Below are 17265 nucleotides of genomic sequence, written 5' to 3'. Positions count from 1 at the left end.
AATAGAATATGAACTAAAATAGCTGGGGCCACTGGCACTGGCTTTTGTCAATAATATGTGGAGATCATGGATTTTTGATTCTAAAATGTTAAATTAGTGTTTTACCATTGAGGTTGGTGTATGATTTAGGGTCTGTAAGCTTCTTCCCTTTGAATTAGGAGGTGGAAAAAGTAATTATACATTCTGTTCTGATGTCTTTGAAATGTTGAGTTATAAATGGGTAGCATTATACTGTAACTGTAGTAAACATCTGTAAACAAAACGTGGATTTCAACAGCAGATTTCATCATTTGTGGCAATCTGAAGTATTCAACTCACTAGAATAGCTTGAAAACTAATGCTGAAATAATGAATGTTCCAAAAGATAAATTGGGATTTGTTCAAGATCTGAATAAAGTGATACATCAGCCCAACATATCTAGGCAGTTCAGGAATTCTTCAATATTTAAAAATACTTTATGAACACGATTTACAAGATGAAAATGGATTATGTCAAAAGAATGTGCAAATATTTAAATTTTCAATTGTACAGACTTTGGAACTTTCCATTTTGAGTGAAACAGCTGCTCTGAGTGTAAAAAGGACAGCTTTCACTGTTATTGAAGTATTTTAAATTCAAAACAGTTCCATTTTTAGTTCAAAACACTGTTTTCCTTTCAATATATTTCTGGAATGCTTTCAAAATCTTTGCTTTTCAAACACCTGTTTCACATTCAAACTCAGGCATTTCGAATGGATGAAGTATATTTCACTCACAGAACAGGTTGAATGTGCATCTTTTGCATATCAATATTGTGTTGCACGTAGTAAGAAACAGACACTTTATCTTATCAAAACCTGATTTTCAAATTTTGGTATTTAAAATAAAAATCAATATTAGATAGGAACTGCTATATCATATAATCACGTGAACCACTCTATGCAGAGCCCTCATAACAAATCAATCAAATACATAAAAGATTTTATGTTTGTACATGTGAGATTACAGAAGCTAATAACCCTGGGAAAGTTATATCAATAGAAACAAAAAAGCACAGGCCATGAAGAAAATAAGAGGAGTTCCTCTGTTTGACACTGATGAGAGATAGTGAAAACACAGAATTAAGCAAGTGGCATGGTAAATTTTCCATTGCTGAAAAGTATACCCTATGTTCTTGAAAAATTAATAAGTCTCATTAACATTATAGATTTGGAGATCATAATAGCACCTGATTATTTTCACTTCAAAGAAATAGTACTGTTGATGTGGCTTACTTATTGATATTTGCAAGATAAATGTCAGCCACGTGGCTGCCGCTTGGACAATTTGAACCAGCTCTGGCTGTCACTTTTTCTTCAGGTGGTTCAGAGTTTATTTCTACTTCAGATTTTGGGCTTGATCTTTCAGATGTCCCATCCTCACTAGGAAAGAAAGGAAGAACATACAACTCTGTTATATCCTCAAGTGGCACTATTAGGGTATAAAACATAGGTGCTCCAGACATTTTATCAACACAATTCTTTTACTCCCTTGTAAGGGATCCTTCCTTGCAATAGCCAAAAAGCAGGTTGCAAAACTATCGAGGAAGATTTTATTGATAAATTCAGAAACGTGAAACACAGAAGTAATGTTTCACAACACTATACATGAATGTATAAAAACATTTCAATGAATCATCTTCAGAAATAATGTTTAGCTGATTCCTGCTTTTCCAAACATATGATAGTAAGAAATAACATACGTGTCCTGGACAACAATGTACTGATGAGGGATTAAACCATCAATGCCATTGTGACGGCCTTCCCACCAATCGTCAGAAGCACGGTGATAAAGCAGGAGGGAAGCCCCCTTTTTGAAGGACAGCTCGCGTGCGGTTCTGCCCGAGTAGTCAAATTTGGCTATTGCTTCAATGGGTTCACATTCTAGAACAAAATAATGTACAGTATATGTTTGTGTGTGTATACACAGAGATTTATGAACAATGTCATACATTCTCCAAATAAAGACATTAAAAGAAGCACAATTTTATGGCCCACTCTATAATCAGTTAGGTACCATCAAGGGGAAAGGTAATGTAAATATTGGCAGCTAACAGATAGACATCAGATTTTGAGGGCAAGTACAGCAAAGGTAATGCATGTCATCCCTTCTGTTATTTTCAGCATCTTCCTGTGTATCCTTTCCCACAAGCCATCAAATTTCCAAAACTTAGCAGCACCTTCTTTTTCTTCTAGTTCCTCAAACACTGCTTCCACCAATCTGCTGGTTTATACTTCTACTCCTTATTGCAATGATCTAAGGCAGAGGTCCCCAACCTTTTTTGCACCAGGGACCGGCTTTAAGCTAGACCAGTTTTCCATGGCCCGGTGGGGGGGGGGGAGCTAGCTGTCAGCGGCGCCGTAAAAGGGGCGATCAAGAGAGGAATGGGTGAATGAATGGACGGAGGGTGGGAAGGAAGGAAGGAAGGAAAGAGGCAAGGGACAGGAACAGAAGAAGGGTGCAAAGGAAGCAAGGAAAGGTGTGAAAGGGGAGAGTAAGAGAGGAAGGAGTGAAAGAAGGGAATGAGGGAGGAAAGAAGGGAGGAAGGAAAAGGAAAGCAAGAAATGGAGGGAGGAAAGGAAGGAAGGAAAGAAAGAAAGAAAGAAGGGGGGAAGGGACAGGAACAGAGGAAGGAAGCAAGGAAACTTATGAAAGGGGAGAGTAAGGGAAGAAGGTAGGAAGGAGAAAGAAAAGAAGAAATAGAGGAAGGGAAGGTAAAAGAGAGAAAGAAAAAGAGCAAGAAAGAGAAAGAAAGAGAAAGAAAGAAAGAAAGAAAGAAAGGCAACTTCAAAGAAAGGCTCACTGAGCATCTCTCACTCTCTCTCTCTTTCTATCCCTCTTTCTTTCTTTCTCTTCCTTTCTATCTCTCCTCTTCCTTTATCTCCTCTCTCTCTCCCTCTCTCTTTCTCTCCCCCTCTCTCCCCTTTCCCTCTCTCTTTCTCTCTCTCCCTCTCTTGCTATCTCTCCCCCCTTTCCCTCTCTCTTTCTCTCTCCCTCTCTTGCTATCTCTCCCCCCTCTCCCTCTCTCTTTCTCCCTCTCCCTCTCTTTCTCTCTCTCTCCCCCTCTTTCTCTCTCTTCTTCTCACTTTCTCTCTCTTGTTTTCTTTCTGTCTCTTTTGCTTTCTCTCTCTCTCACTCTTTCTTGTTTTCTTTCTCACGCTCTTTCTCTCTCTTGTTCTCTCTCTTGCTATCTCTTTCTCCCCCCCTTTCTCTCACTCTCTCTTTCTCACTTTCTCTCTATCTTGCTGTCTGTTGCTCTCACTCACTCTCGTTCTCCGTTCTTCTCAGCGGTGACGCACGCACGCCCTGCCCGCCTCACCTTTGCGAGAGCACTTTTGCCCCGGGCTCTCAGCAAGGGGGTTTGCAGGAGAGGTGGGGCCGGCGAAGGTGATATTCAATGTCGGGGGCGCACAGGCGGTTGCACGCGCTCCCTATCTCCCTGCTAGCCCACTCGGAATATTCAAAATAAGAAAAGCCTTCGCCGGCAAAGGTTTTTCTTATTTTGAATACTCCGAGTGGGCTAGCAGGGAGATAGGGAGCGCGTGCAACCGCCCGTGCGCCCCCGACATTGAAGACCTCCGCTGAGAAAAGCCTTTGCCGCCATTTCCTCTCGGCGTCAAGGAGGTGCAGCGGCGGGCGGAGAGAGGGAAGGGGGGGGGCAGCGGCGTCCCTCCTGGCCTTGGCGGGCCGCCCGACCCTCCCCACCTCCTGCAAACGCGGCGGGCGGCGGGGGGAGAGCGAGGAGCCGGTTCCGGCGGGCGCGGGGCTTGGCTGGCTGGCGGGGGGAGCGCCGCTGGTGGTGCGGAAAGGCCGAGGGGGCCCTGGCGCCGCGGACCGGCTGAAAACCCCCAACGGCCCGGTGCCGGTCCGCGGACCGGCAGTTGGGGACCTCTGATCTAAGGAATATGGAAGAGACTCTCAGTGTAACAATGGCCCATCTGCCCCTAATGTCTTGCAGGGTTTCCCTTTCTTCCCTCTTCCTGTACATCTGCCAATATCCTTGGCTTTTCCTCTTCTTACCCTCCTGAACTATTCCTTTTTGCTGCCTGTATCTAGAATAAAACACTCTTCCTTTTGTCCCATCACATCCAAACTGTCTGTTTTGATTCAGATGCAAACCATCCCAAAACAGTTGTTCCATGCACAAAACACTCTATGCACAGAATGTTCTACATATATTTAACCAAAATACTTATAAATTTAATACCAATGTCCAGTCTGTTAAATGTTTGTTGCCATCAGATAAAATGTGTGAAAATATTTGCTAATTGCCCAATAGCAGTGGAAGGGAAAGAGCATTATTGCAAAACGAATATAATAGAATCAATTTCCCTTACAGCTTATTTTTCAGAATTCATAATTATATTTTTCAAGGTTTGTTTGTAATACCCACAACAATGTTCTTCCAAAATGTTATCTCAATATTTCATTCCAAATGTGAGGGGAAAAAATGGGACTGTGGAAGAATCTATCAGATACAGCTTACCATCATCACTTGTATGGTGTTCAATGGTTATATCCTGAGTGACATCTTCTGTGGAGGCAGTCTCTCCATGAGGACTTTCACTGCAGAAAAAAGAAATGCACAGAAGGTTAGACTTATGGCTGCAATCTTTATTGTAACCATATCATTAATATGATATGTGGTACTTCACATATCACTTTCAGTGTCTTATCTTTACTTAATTCAGGCCTGAAAAGAAATGTTGGAATAAAGCTGTGTATTATCATGTACTTCAGACTAAATATACTGATAGTTGAATGACTGATCATTTTTCTCTTTGATTTTATTTCTGAATGGAAAAGAAGCTCCTTCATGACACCTGAGGATAGAGATGAAATGCTTCAGACAGCCAGAACATACCCTTTTCTGATATCCTGAAATAAGTGAGGTAGATGGTGAAAATTATTATCTATAGTAGCATTAATGTTAATGTGAATTTGCCTTAGCCTGAGCCAAATCATTGATACAACTGTCTCAGTATGATCTATTATTTATAGCTGGTGGGAAAGTTTTTTTCTCTGTCAACGATGCCTGATAATTTTAAATTTAAATCTAAATCTGTGGCATATGAACTCCGTTGGTAAATTGTAACTTCTCTAACATTTGGCTGATATAATGAACATGTTTCAAATATGAAATGCTGGAGGCAAGAATCTTCAATTCAGAGGGGAAAAAGATACTTGTTAACTGAAGGTTCTGATAATCCTATGAGGATCCCGTTATTTCAGGGAGTGCTTCTCCATCCACTCCTGTTAAAGCAGTCTTTTTCCTCAGACATGAAAAAGGGCCTCTGTAATTAATAGAAGGTAGTAGAGAGAGAAAATGGCAAAAGGCCACTTGAAGTTGGAGATTCCATGTTCCTGCTGTTATAGTACAAAGGATTTTTCTAAAATGTATGATGGAAGTATATTGTAGGTTTTGTCACAACACGAGATAATTCTATTAATTAAAAAAGCAGTAATTTTTCTATATAGTAAATAAAAATTTCTTTCTGTAATATCAATGTTAAGTCCAAGGGCTCAGAAATAGTTTGCTATGGAAAGGCAAATAAATACTTCAACTATGTTGCCTCGCATATCTCTCTCCTCCAAATGAGCAATAAAGAAAATACCGTGTTTCCCCGAAAGTAAGACAGTGTCTTACTTTCTTTTTATCCCCAAAAGCCCCACTATGTCTTACTTTCGGGGTATGTCTTATATTGTTAAAGGGGCACTGACAGCTAAAAAAACTGTGTAAAATGTGTTTTTTTAGTGTATATGCATTTTACCTTCTGTGACGGGCGGGGGGGGGGAGGTTTCTTTGGAGTAGGGACGTGCCCGAGTAAATTTGCAGAGGCGGCAGTGACAAGTGCAGGGGACGGCGCGGCGACGTATGGAGAGGGGGACGGTGTGGACGTGGGCAGGAGGCGGTGCGCAGCTAGATGAGAGGGAGGCGGCAATACCCCCGTGTTTTCCCGAAAGTAAGACATATGTCTTACTTTTGGGGTATGGCTTATATTAGCCGACCCCCCTGAAACCCCCGATACGTCTTACAATCGGGGGTGTCTTACTATCGGGGAAACAGGGTATCTATTTTCAAACACCCCTGATGTGTGTGTGTTTACGGTATATTTTGTATTTCTTAACTGTCAATCTCTCTCAGAATAGCTTTCATCTTCTAATTCAGTGTTTCCCAACCTTGGCAACTTGAAGATATCTGGACTTCAACTCCCAGAATTCCCCAGCCAGCATTTGCTGGCTGGGGAATTCTGGGAGTTGAAGTCCAAATATCGTCAAGTTGGCAAGGTTGGGAAACACTGTTCTAATTTTCAGCAGGCTATATTTAAAAACAAAAACTATAATAATAATAATAACAACAGAATTGGAAGGGACCTTGGAGGTCTTCTAGTCCAAACCCCTGCTTAGTCAGGAAATTCTTAGGCACTAAATTCCTAAAATCACATGTGACTATAAAGGATGCTTGATACAAATTTGAAAAAGAGGTCACAAGGATATTAAAAGTTTACCAGATGCCATTAGTTTGATTCAAGACTCCAAAGCAGAAAATCAAATCAGAACCAAAGGCAGTCTTTTTCCATACTGTGGTGGATTAGATTTTATCCAGGTCAAAGCTCTGGTGATCAGTGTTTCTGATCCAACTGAGCCGACAAATGCAGATATACTCAATCTTTTCCCATACCTAAAGAAAGGGGCTGCTTTGCCCTGTCTTAGTACTAAAGAGAAAAGCAAGCTTGTTGTGAATCAATCATAGATAACAAAGACCAGCCTTTTTCCACCGTGCAAAGTCCTATACAGTGATACCTCGTCTTACAAATGCCTCGTCATACAAACTTTTCGAGATACAAACCCGGGGTTTAAGATTTTTTTGCCTCTTCTTGCAAACTATTTTCACCTTACAAACCCACCGCTGCCACTGGGATGCCCTGCCTCCGGACTTCTGTTGCCAGCGAAGCGCCCGTTTTTGCGCTGCTGGGATTCCCCTGAGGCTCCCCTCCATGGGAAACACCACCTCCGGACTTCCCTGTTTTTGCGATGCTGCAGGGGAATCACAGCAGGTGAATCCCAGCAGCACAAAAACGGGCACTTTGCTGGCAACGGAAGTCCGGAGGTGGGGTTTCCCAGCGAGGGGAGCCTCAGTGAAATTGCAGCATCACAAAAACACAGAGGTCTGGAAGTGGGGTTTCAAGGACTTTGGTGTTTTTGCGATGCTGCTGACAGGCAACTGGCTGGCAAAAGGGGTAAATTTTGGGCTTGCACGCATTAATCGATTTTCCATTGATTCCTATGGGAAACATTGTTTCGTCTTACAAACTTTTCACCTTAAGAACCATGTCCCGGAACCAATTAAGTTTGTAAGACAAGGTATCACTGTATTTCTTGTGACTGACTCACATGCAGGCATATGGGTCTTTCTTGTTTAGGCAATTATGAAGATGGGGAGGCTTAGGCATTCCTCCCACATTTCATTTAAATTTCCTTTTCTTTGTGAAGGAGCTCATTTGTGTTGTTCTAGTGAGAAATAGGGGCAGAAACATGCTATGGTGGATATATGGCTGTATCTGCAGAGGCGAAGAAATGGTAATGTTTCTGTGTCGGCATTATTCCTACTATGGAACAGATCAGCCTTATATTTTACAAGGATAAACAGAATGAAGAATGTGACAACAACTGATATTTTCAAAAGTCTCAACAAATAGATATAAGCTCATGATTTAGTATCAAAATGCATGTTTATCCTTTATGCAAATGTCAAAATAAAAGTTGTTAAGGTCACTCAATTCCAAGAAGACTTTATGTAGTCTAGAATAAATCCAATACATACATTAAAAACACATTAAAAACCACATAATTGCCCGGACCAATTTCTTCCTTCATTTCCTTTTTTAAAAAAGCTAAATGGATATAATATCTTAAAGCTCCCCAAATTTTATGCACTAATATTTCCTTTAATCTTTCTAAAATCGAACTAATTTTCCCTGTTTTAAGAGTTTTAAAGGGCAAGGATGCTTAGAGTTGATTGAATGGAATGGCCTTTAAGTGCTGTATCAATAATAATAAAGGAATGCATTTTATATTGGTTTTCTTTATATATTGTGGATTTTGTTAATTTAATATTTCTCTTCCAAATCTGTTCCCATTCCTCTATATATATATTATGGCCTACGTTTTTCGCCCAGGCAATCATTGTACCTTTAACTATCTCCTCTGGTCTTTCATATTCCATCAGATATTTATATATTTTAGATACTGCTTTTTCTTCTGGGCCTGTCAATAGTTTATCTAGTGGTTGGGTAATTCTTTCTATACCTGATTGTTCCATATCCTTTTTATATCTAGATTGAATTTGTAGGTATGTCCACCAATCTATGTTTATATTTTGAATTATTAATTCTTCCCTACTTTTGAGTTTACAGTTTGTATCTAATATTTCTTTATATTTAATTTTTTTTGTCAGTTCTATTGTATTTGGGTATATTAGAGCTTCCATTGTGGATAGCCAATTTGGTATTTTTATATAATGTTTATGTCTTATCTCTTTCCATGTTTTGGGTAAAGTCTGTCTGATTAGATGCCTATTAAAATATTTTGGTATTTTATCTCCTATGTCCCATAAGTAGGCATGCCAACCTTTATCCAAATCATGACCTTCCAATTGTAAAATTCGTTTATTATCAAGATTGATCCATTCTTTTATCCACATCAGTGAAGCTGCTTTATAATACATTTTCCAATCTGGCATTCCGAATCCCCCTCTATTTTTAATATCTTGTAAATCTGCTATCTTTACCCTTGATTTTTTACCTTGCCATATGAATTTCGATATTATTTTATTTAATTCCGTAAAAAATTTAGAGTTCAATTTTATTGGTATGGTTTGAAATAGGTATAGAAATTTCAGAAGTATACTCATTTTAATTGATGCTATTCTTCCCATCAGTGATAATTGTAGCTTACTCCATTTTTCTAATTCTACCTTGGTTTGGTTTACTAGTTTTGTATAGTTATCTTCTTTTACTGTTGAACATCTATTAGTTAAATTTATTCCTAAATATTTAATGCTATACCGTTGGCATCTTCCACCCAAAAGACTAGCTAAAATGCACAAAAATTACAGCCCAATGTGTTGGAAATGTAAAAACACTCAAGGCACCTTCTTTCACCTATGGTGGTTACGTCCAGAGACAAGAAAATACTGGAAAAAAATAAATAATTGGTTGTGTCAAATAACAAATACAAAAATAGAATATACGCCAGAATTTTTTCTATTGGGTATTATGAGAGGTAACTATTCTAAAAATGTAAAACATTTAAGCTTGCATATTACAACAGCTGCAAGGATTGTATTTACACAGAACTGGAAAAATACGCAAATACCTGAAGACAATGAGATTATCAAGAAAATATACGACTGTGCAGAGATGGACAGATTGACAATGGAACTTAATAATCGAAAAGAATCGGACTATTATGAAACCTGGACAAAATGGTACCAATGGACAAAAAAAAGAAACTTAAAAGAAGCATTGGAATAAAACATCAAGAAATCTAAAAGTAATTAGAAGACAATGTTGATAGGAATGTATATGCGATGTAGATTCATCTGTAAATATGACTATGTACTTTTTTTTAAAAAAGGAAAAAAAATTAATAAATATATATTTTTTAAAAATAATAATAAAAGAATGGCTTAAGATTTTGCAGTATTTGAGGCATCCATTTTGCCCCTTTGCTGAGGGAGTCAAAAATGTTGATCTCCATACTCTATTCTGGGTGACTTCACCAATCATGTACCTTGGGAGTAAAAGAAAAATTAAGAGCTCATACTATCAATATAAATTGATTTTTTTTTCAGTTAGCAACTTATAGCAACATTCTTCCTACTGTACTTTTAGGCATTTTTGTTAGCTATTTTTAATAAATGTGTATTTATTAGTCTTTGTACACACATTTAACAAAATATAATTGCAATTTCTGCATAGAAACTCACATTTTAGCATCCCTCAAATTCTGTGCCTTAAATTATGTTAGATTATATATTAAATTAGGTTTCTATATTTTCCAAGGCAGAATACAATATATCAAACTAGTGACTGAAATTTAATTAATTAATTTTAAATAAAGTATGTAATGAAAATGTAATGACATGCAGTGGAGAAAAAAGTACACTTTAAGTTGACATTTTACTGAGAAATGCTCCCTTTCTGTAAAAATATATTTTCTTTCTTACATGGCCATTTATTTATATGCTGATATGGAAGAATAACAAACAGAAATTACAAGTGGAAAAATATGGGGGGTTTCCCCCTTCAAAGCGAATTTGTTTAGCTATTACCAGACTTCTGCTGCAAGACTGAAATCCAAGCAATGTTATAATTATGAGGCATCACAGATGGTGATCAGTTATTGAAGTTGATGATTCTCCAAATTCAGTTACTTTGCACAGAAGAAATATCTTGAATTTCTTAATCTTTGAAGGAAGAATTGTAGAATGCAAAATGTGTTCATATAATTAAGCTTCTTTTTAGGGACATAGTAGTCTTTTATCTCATCTTAAAGTTGTGTTGGGTAGCTGCACACTTGTATCCTGATAGTATGGACATTACAACCTCCTCAGAGACCAAACCCACCCATTTTCACAAGATTTTTATCATCAAAATGTTCAGTTCAATTTGTTCCATAAATATTGAGTAAGTGCATAAGGCTGCCGTGTTTCTGGATATATGAGGTACCTGGAAAAAATGGCTAAGTGATATTAGTATCATCCTCGGTTGTGAGTGCTCCTTGTCCACCTCAGATCATGTCAGATTCTGAGGAGACTAAGCCAGGCCCCTCTGGATACCCTGAGCCAAGGGGTTGGTAGATGAAGCAGAGAGTGAGTGTGAGGCAGAAAGTGACTTGAGTGAGCCTGAGGAACCACTAGAGGGGGCTGGTGTAACAATGGGGAAGTGATCCCAGTCAAAGAGTGAGGAACACTATGGGAGTGGAAAGTCATTGGATTGACCCTCGCTATAGAAGATTGCTCTGAAGGTAAGAGGAGTTACAGAGTAAAAGGTATAGCTTACAGCCTTAGCCTCTTTGAGGTGTGATGTCACTTATTTATTTATTTATTTATTTAATTTATTTATTTAGTCCAATACATAATACACATTGAAGAGAAAGATATATAATAATATAAGTAAAGAAAAGAATAGAAGAAAAGATATAAAAGTATAGGTGAACATATTTGAAAGGAAGAAAAGATAAATGAGATAAGGAGAGACAATTGGACAGGGGACGGAAGGCACACTGGTGCACTTATGAACGCCCCTTACTGACCTCTAAGGAACCTGGAGAGGTCAATCATGGATAGTCTAAGGAGAAAATGTTGGGGGTTAGGGGTTGACACTACTGAGTCAGGTAATGAATTCCACGCTTTGACAACTCGGTTGCTGAAGTCATATTTTTTACAGTCAAGTTTGGAGCGGTTAATATTAAGTTTGAATCTGTTGCGTGCTCTTGTGTTGTTGCGATTGAAGCTGAAGTAGTCATTGACAGGTAGAACGTTGCAGCATATGATCTTGTGGGCAATATTTAGATCGTGTTTTAGGTGACGTAGTTCTAAGCTTTCTAGACGTAGGATTGATAGTCTGCTTTCGTAGGGTATTCTGTTTCGAGTGGTAGTATAAAGGAAAAGGATTGTGGGGAATGGGGCGTGGAGAATCAGCGTTGTACAATGGAAGAGATATGAGGCTGGGAGGTGTGATTGAACAAGGCTTAAAAATCATGATTTCTGCTTCAATAAAAGACATTCTTTGTTGGATGCTGTGCTGGCAAGCTTTCGGTGACCAAAAGCATATGTTTAAGTAATGAATGGACTTTATCTAGGAATTCAGATAAGACCGAGTTTTTTGGCACTCCTCCCGGGCATAGATTACAGCTAGCTCTAGAGAAAAATAACTTCTTCCGGGCCATTTCAAACCCTACATTTCATTATGTATGCCTGTGTTCAAATAGAGTGGGATTTTTTCATAAAATAAGTGATTTCTGAGTTGGGGTTCGCTCCGAGTGCCATGGACCAGAACACCCTCCAAGTGAAAGAAACTAATACTATATAATCCAAAATGCAGGAAAAAGACAAAATTACAGTATGAAAAGACCTTTCATAATCCGAGTTCAAATACTGCTGGTGAACTTTCTATTTTCATTTAGCCATCTACTGTATCATTAATTACTTTTTGAGTATCTAGCTTAAGAAAGTTTTGATAAAGAATTTGCTCAAATTTTGTATTTTTCACTTGGGGATTCATATATAATTTTGTTTTTAATCTTCAGTTAAAATTGGTTGATTTAACACATTATGAATCCAGCAAACTACTAATCTTAAGGCAGCTCTAGAAATACTCCTTGCTGCTCTTTCTGAACTCCCCCTCGCCAGTGAAAAGAATTAGACAACAAACCACAGATTCTACACCAGTGTTCCCTCTAATTTTTTGGGGGGTGGGCGGAAAAGTATAGTGTCTGAGCGGCAGTCCCTTCGGGACTGGGCGGCACAGGAATAATAAATAAATCAATAAATAAACAAACAAATAAAAAACCCACCCTGTTTTGCCTCAGAGAATTTCAAAATAAAATACTGTACTGAGTGTCTATAACAGTGAGCTCATAATATGGCAACTCTATCAATATCAAAATGCCACTTAAATAGTTGAGCTAGTTTCAAACTAGATTTTGATTTTCTTTCTCTCTTCCTTACTCCCTCTCTTTTTTCTATCTGTTTCTCTCTCTTCCTCTCTTCCTCTCTCTCTCCTTCCCTCTCACTCTTTCCCTCTCGGCTTCTGGGCAGGTTTGGAAAACTCTGAGTTGATGATGATTTTTAAGTGAGCGATTGCTCACTGCTCAGCTTAGAGGGAACTATGTTCTACACTATTTCTTAAACTTCTTACCATATGGGGAGAAAAAAAATAAACACTGAAAATTAGAAGATCTCTCTTGCATCAAGAGCTTATCAAACCTGATAGTGTCAGCTGGATGCTTTGGTCTACTTAACAATTCAGTATATATTGTCGAGGCAAAAGAATTAGAGCTCAGAGATAGTAACCCTGCTGCGAGTACTAATCACTGCAAGGTTTGGGGAAGACCAAGGAAATCCAAAAACACATCAACAGCAATATAATTGTAAGTGGCCTGGGAGTTGGAAAATATATATTTCATCAGCAAGCAGGAGAGAAGTGAAAGGTTTGTTTTAGCCAAATGCTTGATAAGCCCTCATGCATTTGGCAGTCAATAAATCTCGCTGTAAGAAGATGGTCCTTGTATAACATTAAGTTCATGGTCCCAAGAAGCACATTGCTTCTCAAGAACTCCTTCATGTTGAAAAAGAATTATTCAGGGAAGAACCCTCAATGATTTGGACTTGTCATTCATTCAGTTTTGAGATATTAAAATTCATAGAAACATAGAAGACTGACAGCAGAAAAAGACCTCATGGTCCATCTAGTCTGCCCTTATACTATTTCCTGTATTTTATCTTACAATGGATATATGTTTATCCCAGGCATGTTTAAATTTAGTTACTGTGGATTTACCAACCACGTCTGCTGGAAGTTTGTTCCAAGGATCTACTACTCTTTCAGTAAAATAATATTTTCTCATGTTGCTTTTGATCTTTCCCCCAACTAACTTCAGATTGTCTCCCCTTGTTCTTGTGTTCACTTTCCTATTAAAAACACTTCCCTCCTGAACCTTATTTAACCCTTCAGTGTCTCGTTTCTCCCATAGCTGTTCCTTTTTTGGGGAGTCGGGAGCAAATATATTACATCCAAGATATTAGAAATGTAAATTAGACAGAACATAAACCATGGAGAGTAATGGAAATTAAATTGCTTTTGAAACTATCATTTAGAGAGACTCAGCTTGCAAAAAACACACAAAAATATTAAATAGTTTATATTGGCCTCCATTTTTTTCCAAAAATGTATTTTATTTTCTTAATATAGTATACACAGGTAAATGTCAAGCCAGAAAGAACATTACAACTAAGCAAATTTATATACATAACATGTCTTGGAAAACCTCTTTGGAAGATTTAATTCTATTCCAGTCCAATGAAAAGGGTCTTCAACTGTCCACAGTTATAGATAATCTATTTACCCCAAAGAAATTTCTGAGCCAATTGTTCACAGTAGGTGCTTCTGTTTCCTTTACTGTTTATCATAATTTAGAACATTTGCTAAAACTTAAACAGCTGAAGCAGGAGAAACCCATTTTCCAGACCGTGTTCCCCTGCTGAGGATGCATGATATCCTACAGGCTCCAAATAAAGACATTACCAGAAGCTCATTTTTTATAGCTCTGTGACCATTTTATAATCAACTTAGGGACATTAATCTTTAAACAAAGGAAAGGCAACAGAACTAAAGAAAATTAAGATTGGCAGCTAATAAAAGTGGCTACAGCTTGGTGGAATGGGTTTCTCTTGTGGAAAATGTAAAAATATTTTTTTTTGCAGCCTTGCAATGGTACTCTAGAAGAAGAAAAATGAAACCAACCTAATTGATTGCTGAAAAATGCAACTGAACCTTTTGGGGGAGGGGATCATTTTTCGCAGTCTTCCTTTCAATGAGTGGAACAAACATTTCCCTTCCTGTTTACAACTGAAGTATCCCCCCTCCACATTCACCTGGTGAAAAAGGTTACTCCCGCCAAATTGTTTGCAAACGTTGGCTTCAAAAGGAAGGCACAAACAGGCCCCTTGTGTGTGTATTAGGGAGAAAATAAGCTTTTCTCCCTTGTCAATGCTGTCTTGAAATTAAACCATTTTGAGCTTTCTTGGCTCACCTGTGCTCTCAACTTTGCTGCTCAAGACATGCTGAGAAAAGTGATGGATGTCAATGATGGATTCAGGCAGTGTGCCGGTACAATATTTCCACAATCTGGCTATGGTAATTACCATAATACCATTAGACAGTTCCATGAACAATTCTGACTGGGTTACTTGTCTATGATATAATAATGTGTAATCATGCCAGATACCTTCTGCCAAATCCAAGCGGTCTATATTTTTAGTGTGGGCAAACCTGGTTGCATTTAAGTCTCTTCGACCGTTTTCTCTTTACACAATACAGATAACAAAAACAGGATAAATACTGGAACCAGCACTTTGAAACACTGCTCCCTTCACTTCTCTCCCTTTACATCCTACCGTACCAGTAATCCTCAGTGCTTCCACCCCTGGTGTATACAGGTCCTTCCATCTCTCTTGGTCCTGGGAAGACATTCTCATGTTGTATGATTATAGTTTTGATGAGCTCATTAACGTGAGCTTGGCAGGAGACCTGATCATGGCCTTCAGGCACTGACATCAGTGTGGGTCCAAAGCAGATGGCTAAATTATAGGGGTCCATCATGTTCTCTTCGCTGAACTGAGATAAACTGTAGGAGGAAAAAAGAGAACAGAGTGGCAATAGAGAACAGTCTCCCAAACTCCCAGATCTAGAGTGATTTTCTATAATGGAAATCTGATCTAAAGTAGCAGGAGTGTCTTGAGACTACTTAACTAAAGTTACGCTTAAAATTGACAGCATACAGAAAACGAGAGAGAGAGAGAGAGCTTTTCTGCATTTGACACCTTACAAGTTTACTTTTCTTTGTAAGGATGATGCTTCTTCTGTAGCAGAAGATGTTCAGAACATACTGGGTAGCACATGGATTTCTTTAATTAACAGCAGGAACAATTTTCATTTTATGTTCAATTAACACAGAGAACATTTGTTAAAAGTGTACGCGTGCTTCTGTGTGTAATGAGGGATGGAAAACTCACCATCTAGCTTCATTTCAGTTCAGGATGCACTTTACTGCCAGCATTTTTTTGGCATTTGTTCCATGCCCCCTGCCTAGAGAACAGCTGCATCAGCCACACCTCATAAACAGCCAAGGAGCAGATGAAAGTGTGACTGAATATGATGCTGCATGGTTCACAGCACAACACTGTAAGGATTCTAACACACCCCTTTGATTCCTCTCCCTTATTTGCATCCATACCTCACAGCCAAAATATCTTTATTTTTCAAAGAGAACACTAAAAGCTTCATGTCAGTGCTCAACATGCAATGTCAACCATAGGCATTTGAAACATTAGTCAGTCTGACACACTGAACATTTCTGAAGGTAAAAGCTCAGAAGAACAGTTTGCTTTAAAGGTTCAGAAAGCTTGCCCCTACATCCTCCATACTCTACTGCTGTCATTTATAAAATAGTGTTTTCAACTGCCCAGAACACAGTTCAGTGGCTGATGTTTCACCTTTCAAACTCCAAAGAGCAAAGGGAGATGCACTCTTACCCCCCACTTAGGCAGCAAGCTTTGAATCTCACTTGAAAACATTTCATAACCTTTCAATAAGAACTGGGTTTGACAGCCTGAAATCAGGACTTAGCTGAGAAAAATGTGTTCAATGTAAAAAGTAATTTTATTTGAATAATTTGTCATATATTTAACTGTAACTCTGCCTACAAAACATGCAGAGGAAGCATGCCAGCAATCGAGTGCATTACTATTTATTTATCCTTAAGAATAGAATAAACTTGGCTAGCTATCAAAATTCAGTATCTAGCACTTGACCTTCAGCTTCTCCCATGCATTTGTAATATTGGATAACATTCAAGCTACTTCACTCCATGTTCTTTAATTAGAATATTTGTAGAATATTTGAAAGACAGAATGAAATAGTTCTTTTGGAAGAACAAAATGATTCTGCCTTCTGAAATTGAGGCAACAGACTTGGACTTGGATCTTTTTCATGGTAATCCAGGGAAAAGTAGGGAATATACTGCCCCAACAGTTGTACAACCCCATCCTCCGGTCACCCAGTTTCTTTCTTTTGATAAAGTAACAAGGATATGATTTTTTAGGGCAGCATTGGAAGCCTAAGACCTTGTCTTATTAACTCTATCTTTTTTTTAATCTTGTGGGTTAGTTGCAGAGTAAACAATCAGATTTAATAAACAGTATAAACATTAAAGGATATATCTAGAAGAGAAATCCTTTAGCTGTACCCCTGGATTATATACCAGCAGCCACCTGTCTTGCGTTTAAGGAAATATCTTTCCCAGCAGTCTGCTTAGGGGTATTTATTTACTTAAAGATGAAACATCCTTTGAGTTGAGCTCACCTCCTGATGATTTTATAAATATATCCATTTTGTTTCTTGGCAACAGAAAAAGAAATGGTTTGTCTCTGCCTAGTTTGAAGATATTTGGTACTTTCT

At 38.3% G+C, this 17265-nt stretch overlaps 1 protein-coding gene across 8 annotated transcripts in view; it reads right to left on the bottom strand.

Annotated features, from left to right (window-relative positions):
- The window catches only part of SRGAP2 (SLIT-ROBO Rho GTPase activating protein 2), a 236130-nt gene that overhangs the window by 10475 nt on the left and 208390 nt on the right, over positions 1 to 17265 (bottom strand). For 7 of the 8 annotated variants that reach the window (XM_070745533.1, XM_070745535.1, XM_070745534.1 and 4 more), the window contains exons 18-21: positions 15209 to 15433; positions 4506 to 4585; positions 1722 to 1902; positions 1255 to 1401 (exon numbers count right to left, since the gene is read on the bottom strand). In XM_070745533.1, the coding sequence (XP_070601634.1) occupies positions 1255 to 1401; positions 1722 to 1902; positions 4506 to 4585; positions 15209 to 15433 (633 nt within the window). Of the gene's footprint in view, positions 1 to 1254; positions 1402 to 1721; positions 1903 to 4505; positions 4586 to 13942; positions 15434 to 17265 lie in introns of those variants that run through there. The other variant, XM_070745541.1, reaches the window with a different exon arrangement.

Source organism: Erythrolamprus reginae, chromosome 3 (assembly GCF_031021105.1).
Source record: "Erythrolamprus reginae isolate rEryReg1 chromosome 3, rEryReg1.hap1, whole genome shotgun sequence".
Classification (NCBI taxonomy): Eukaryota; Metazoa; Chordata; class Lepidosauria; order Squamata; family Dipsadidae; genus Erythrolamprus; species Erythrolamprus reginae.
The sequence above is the reverse complement of the archived record's forward strand: the minus strand, read 5'-3'. Positions and strand labels throughout refer to the sequence as shown.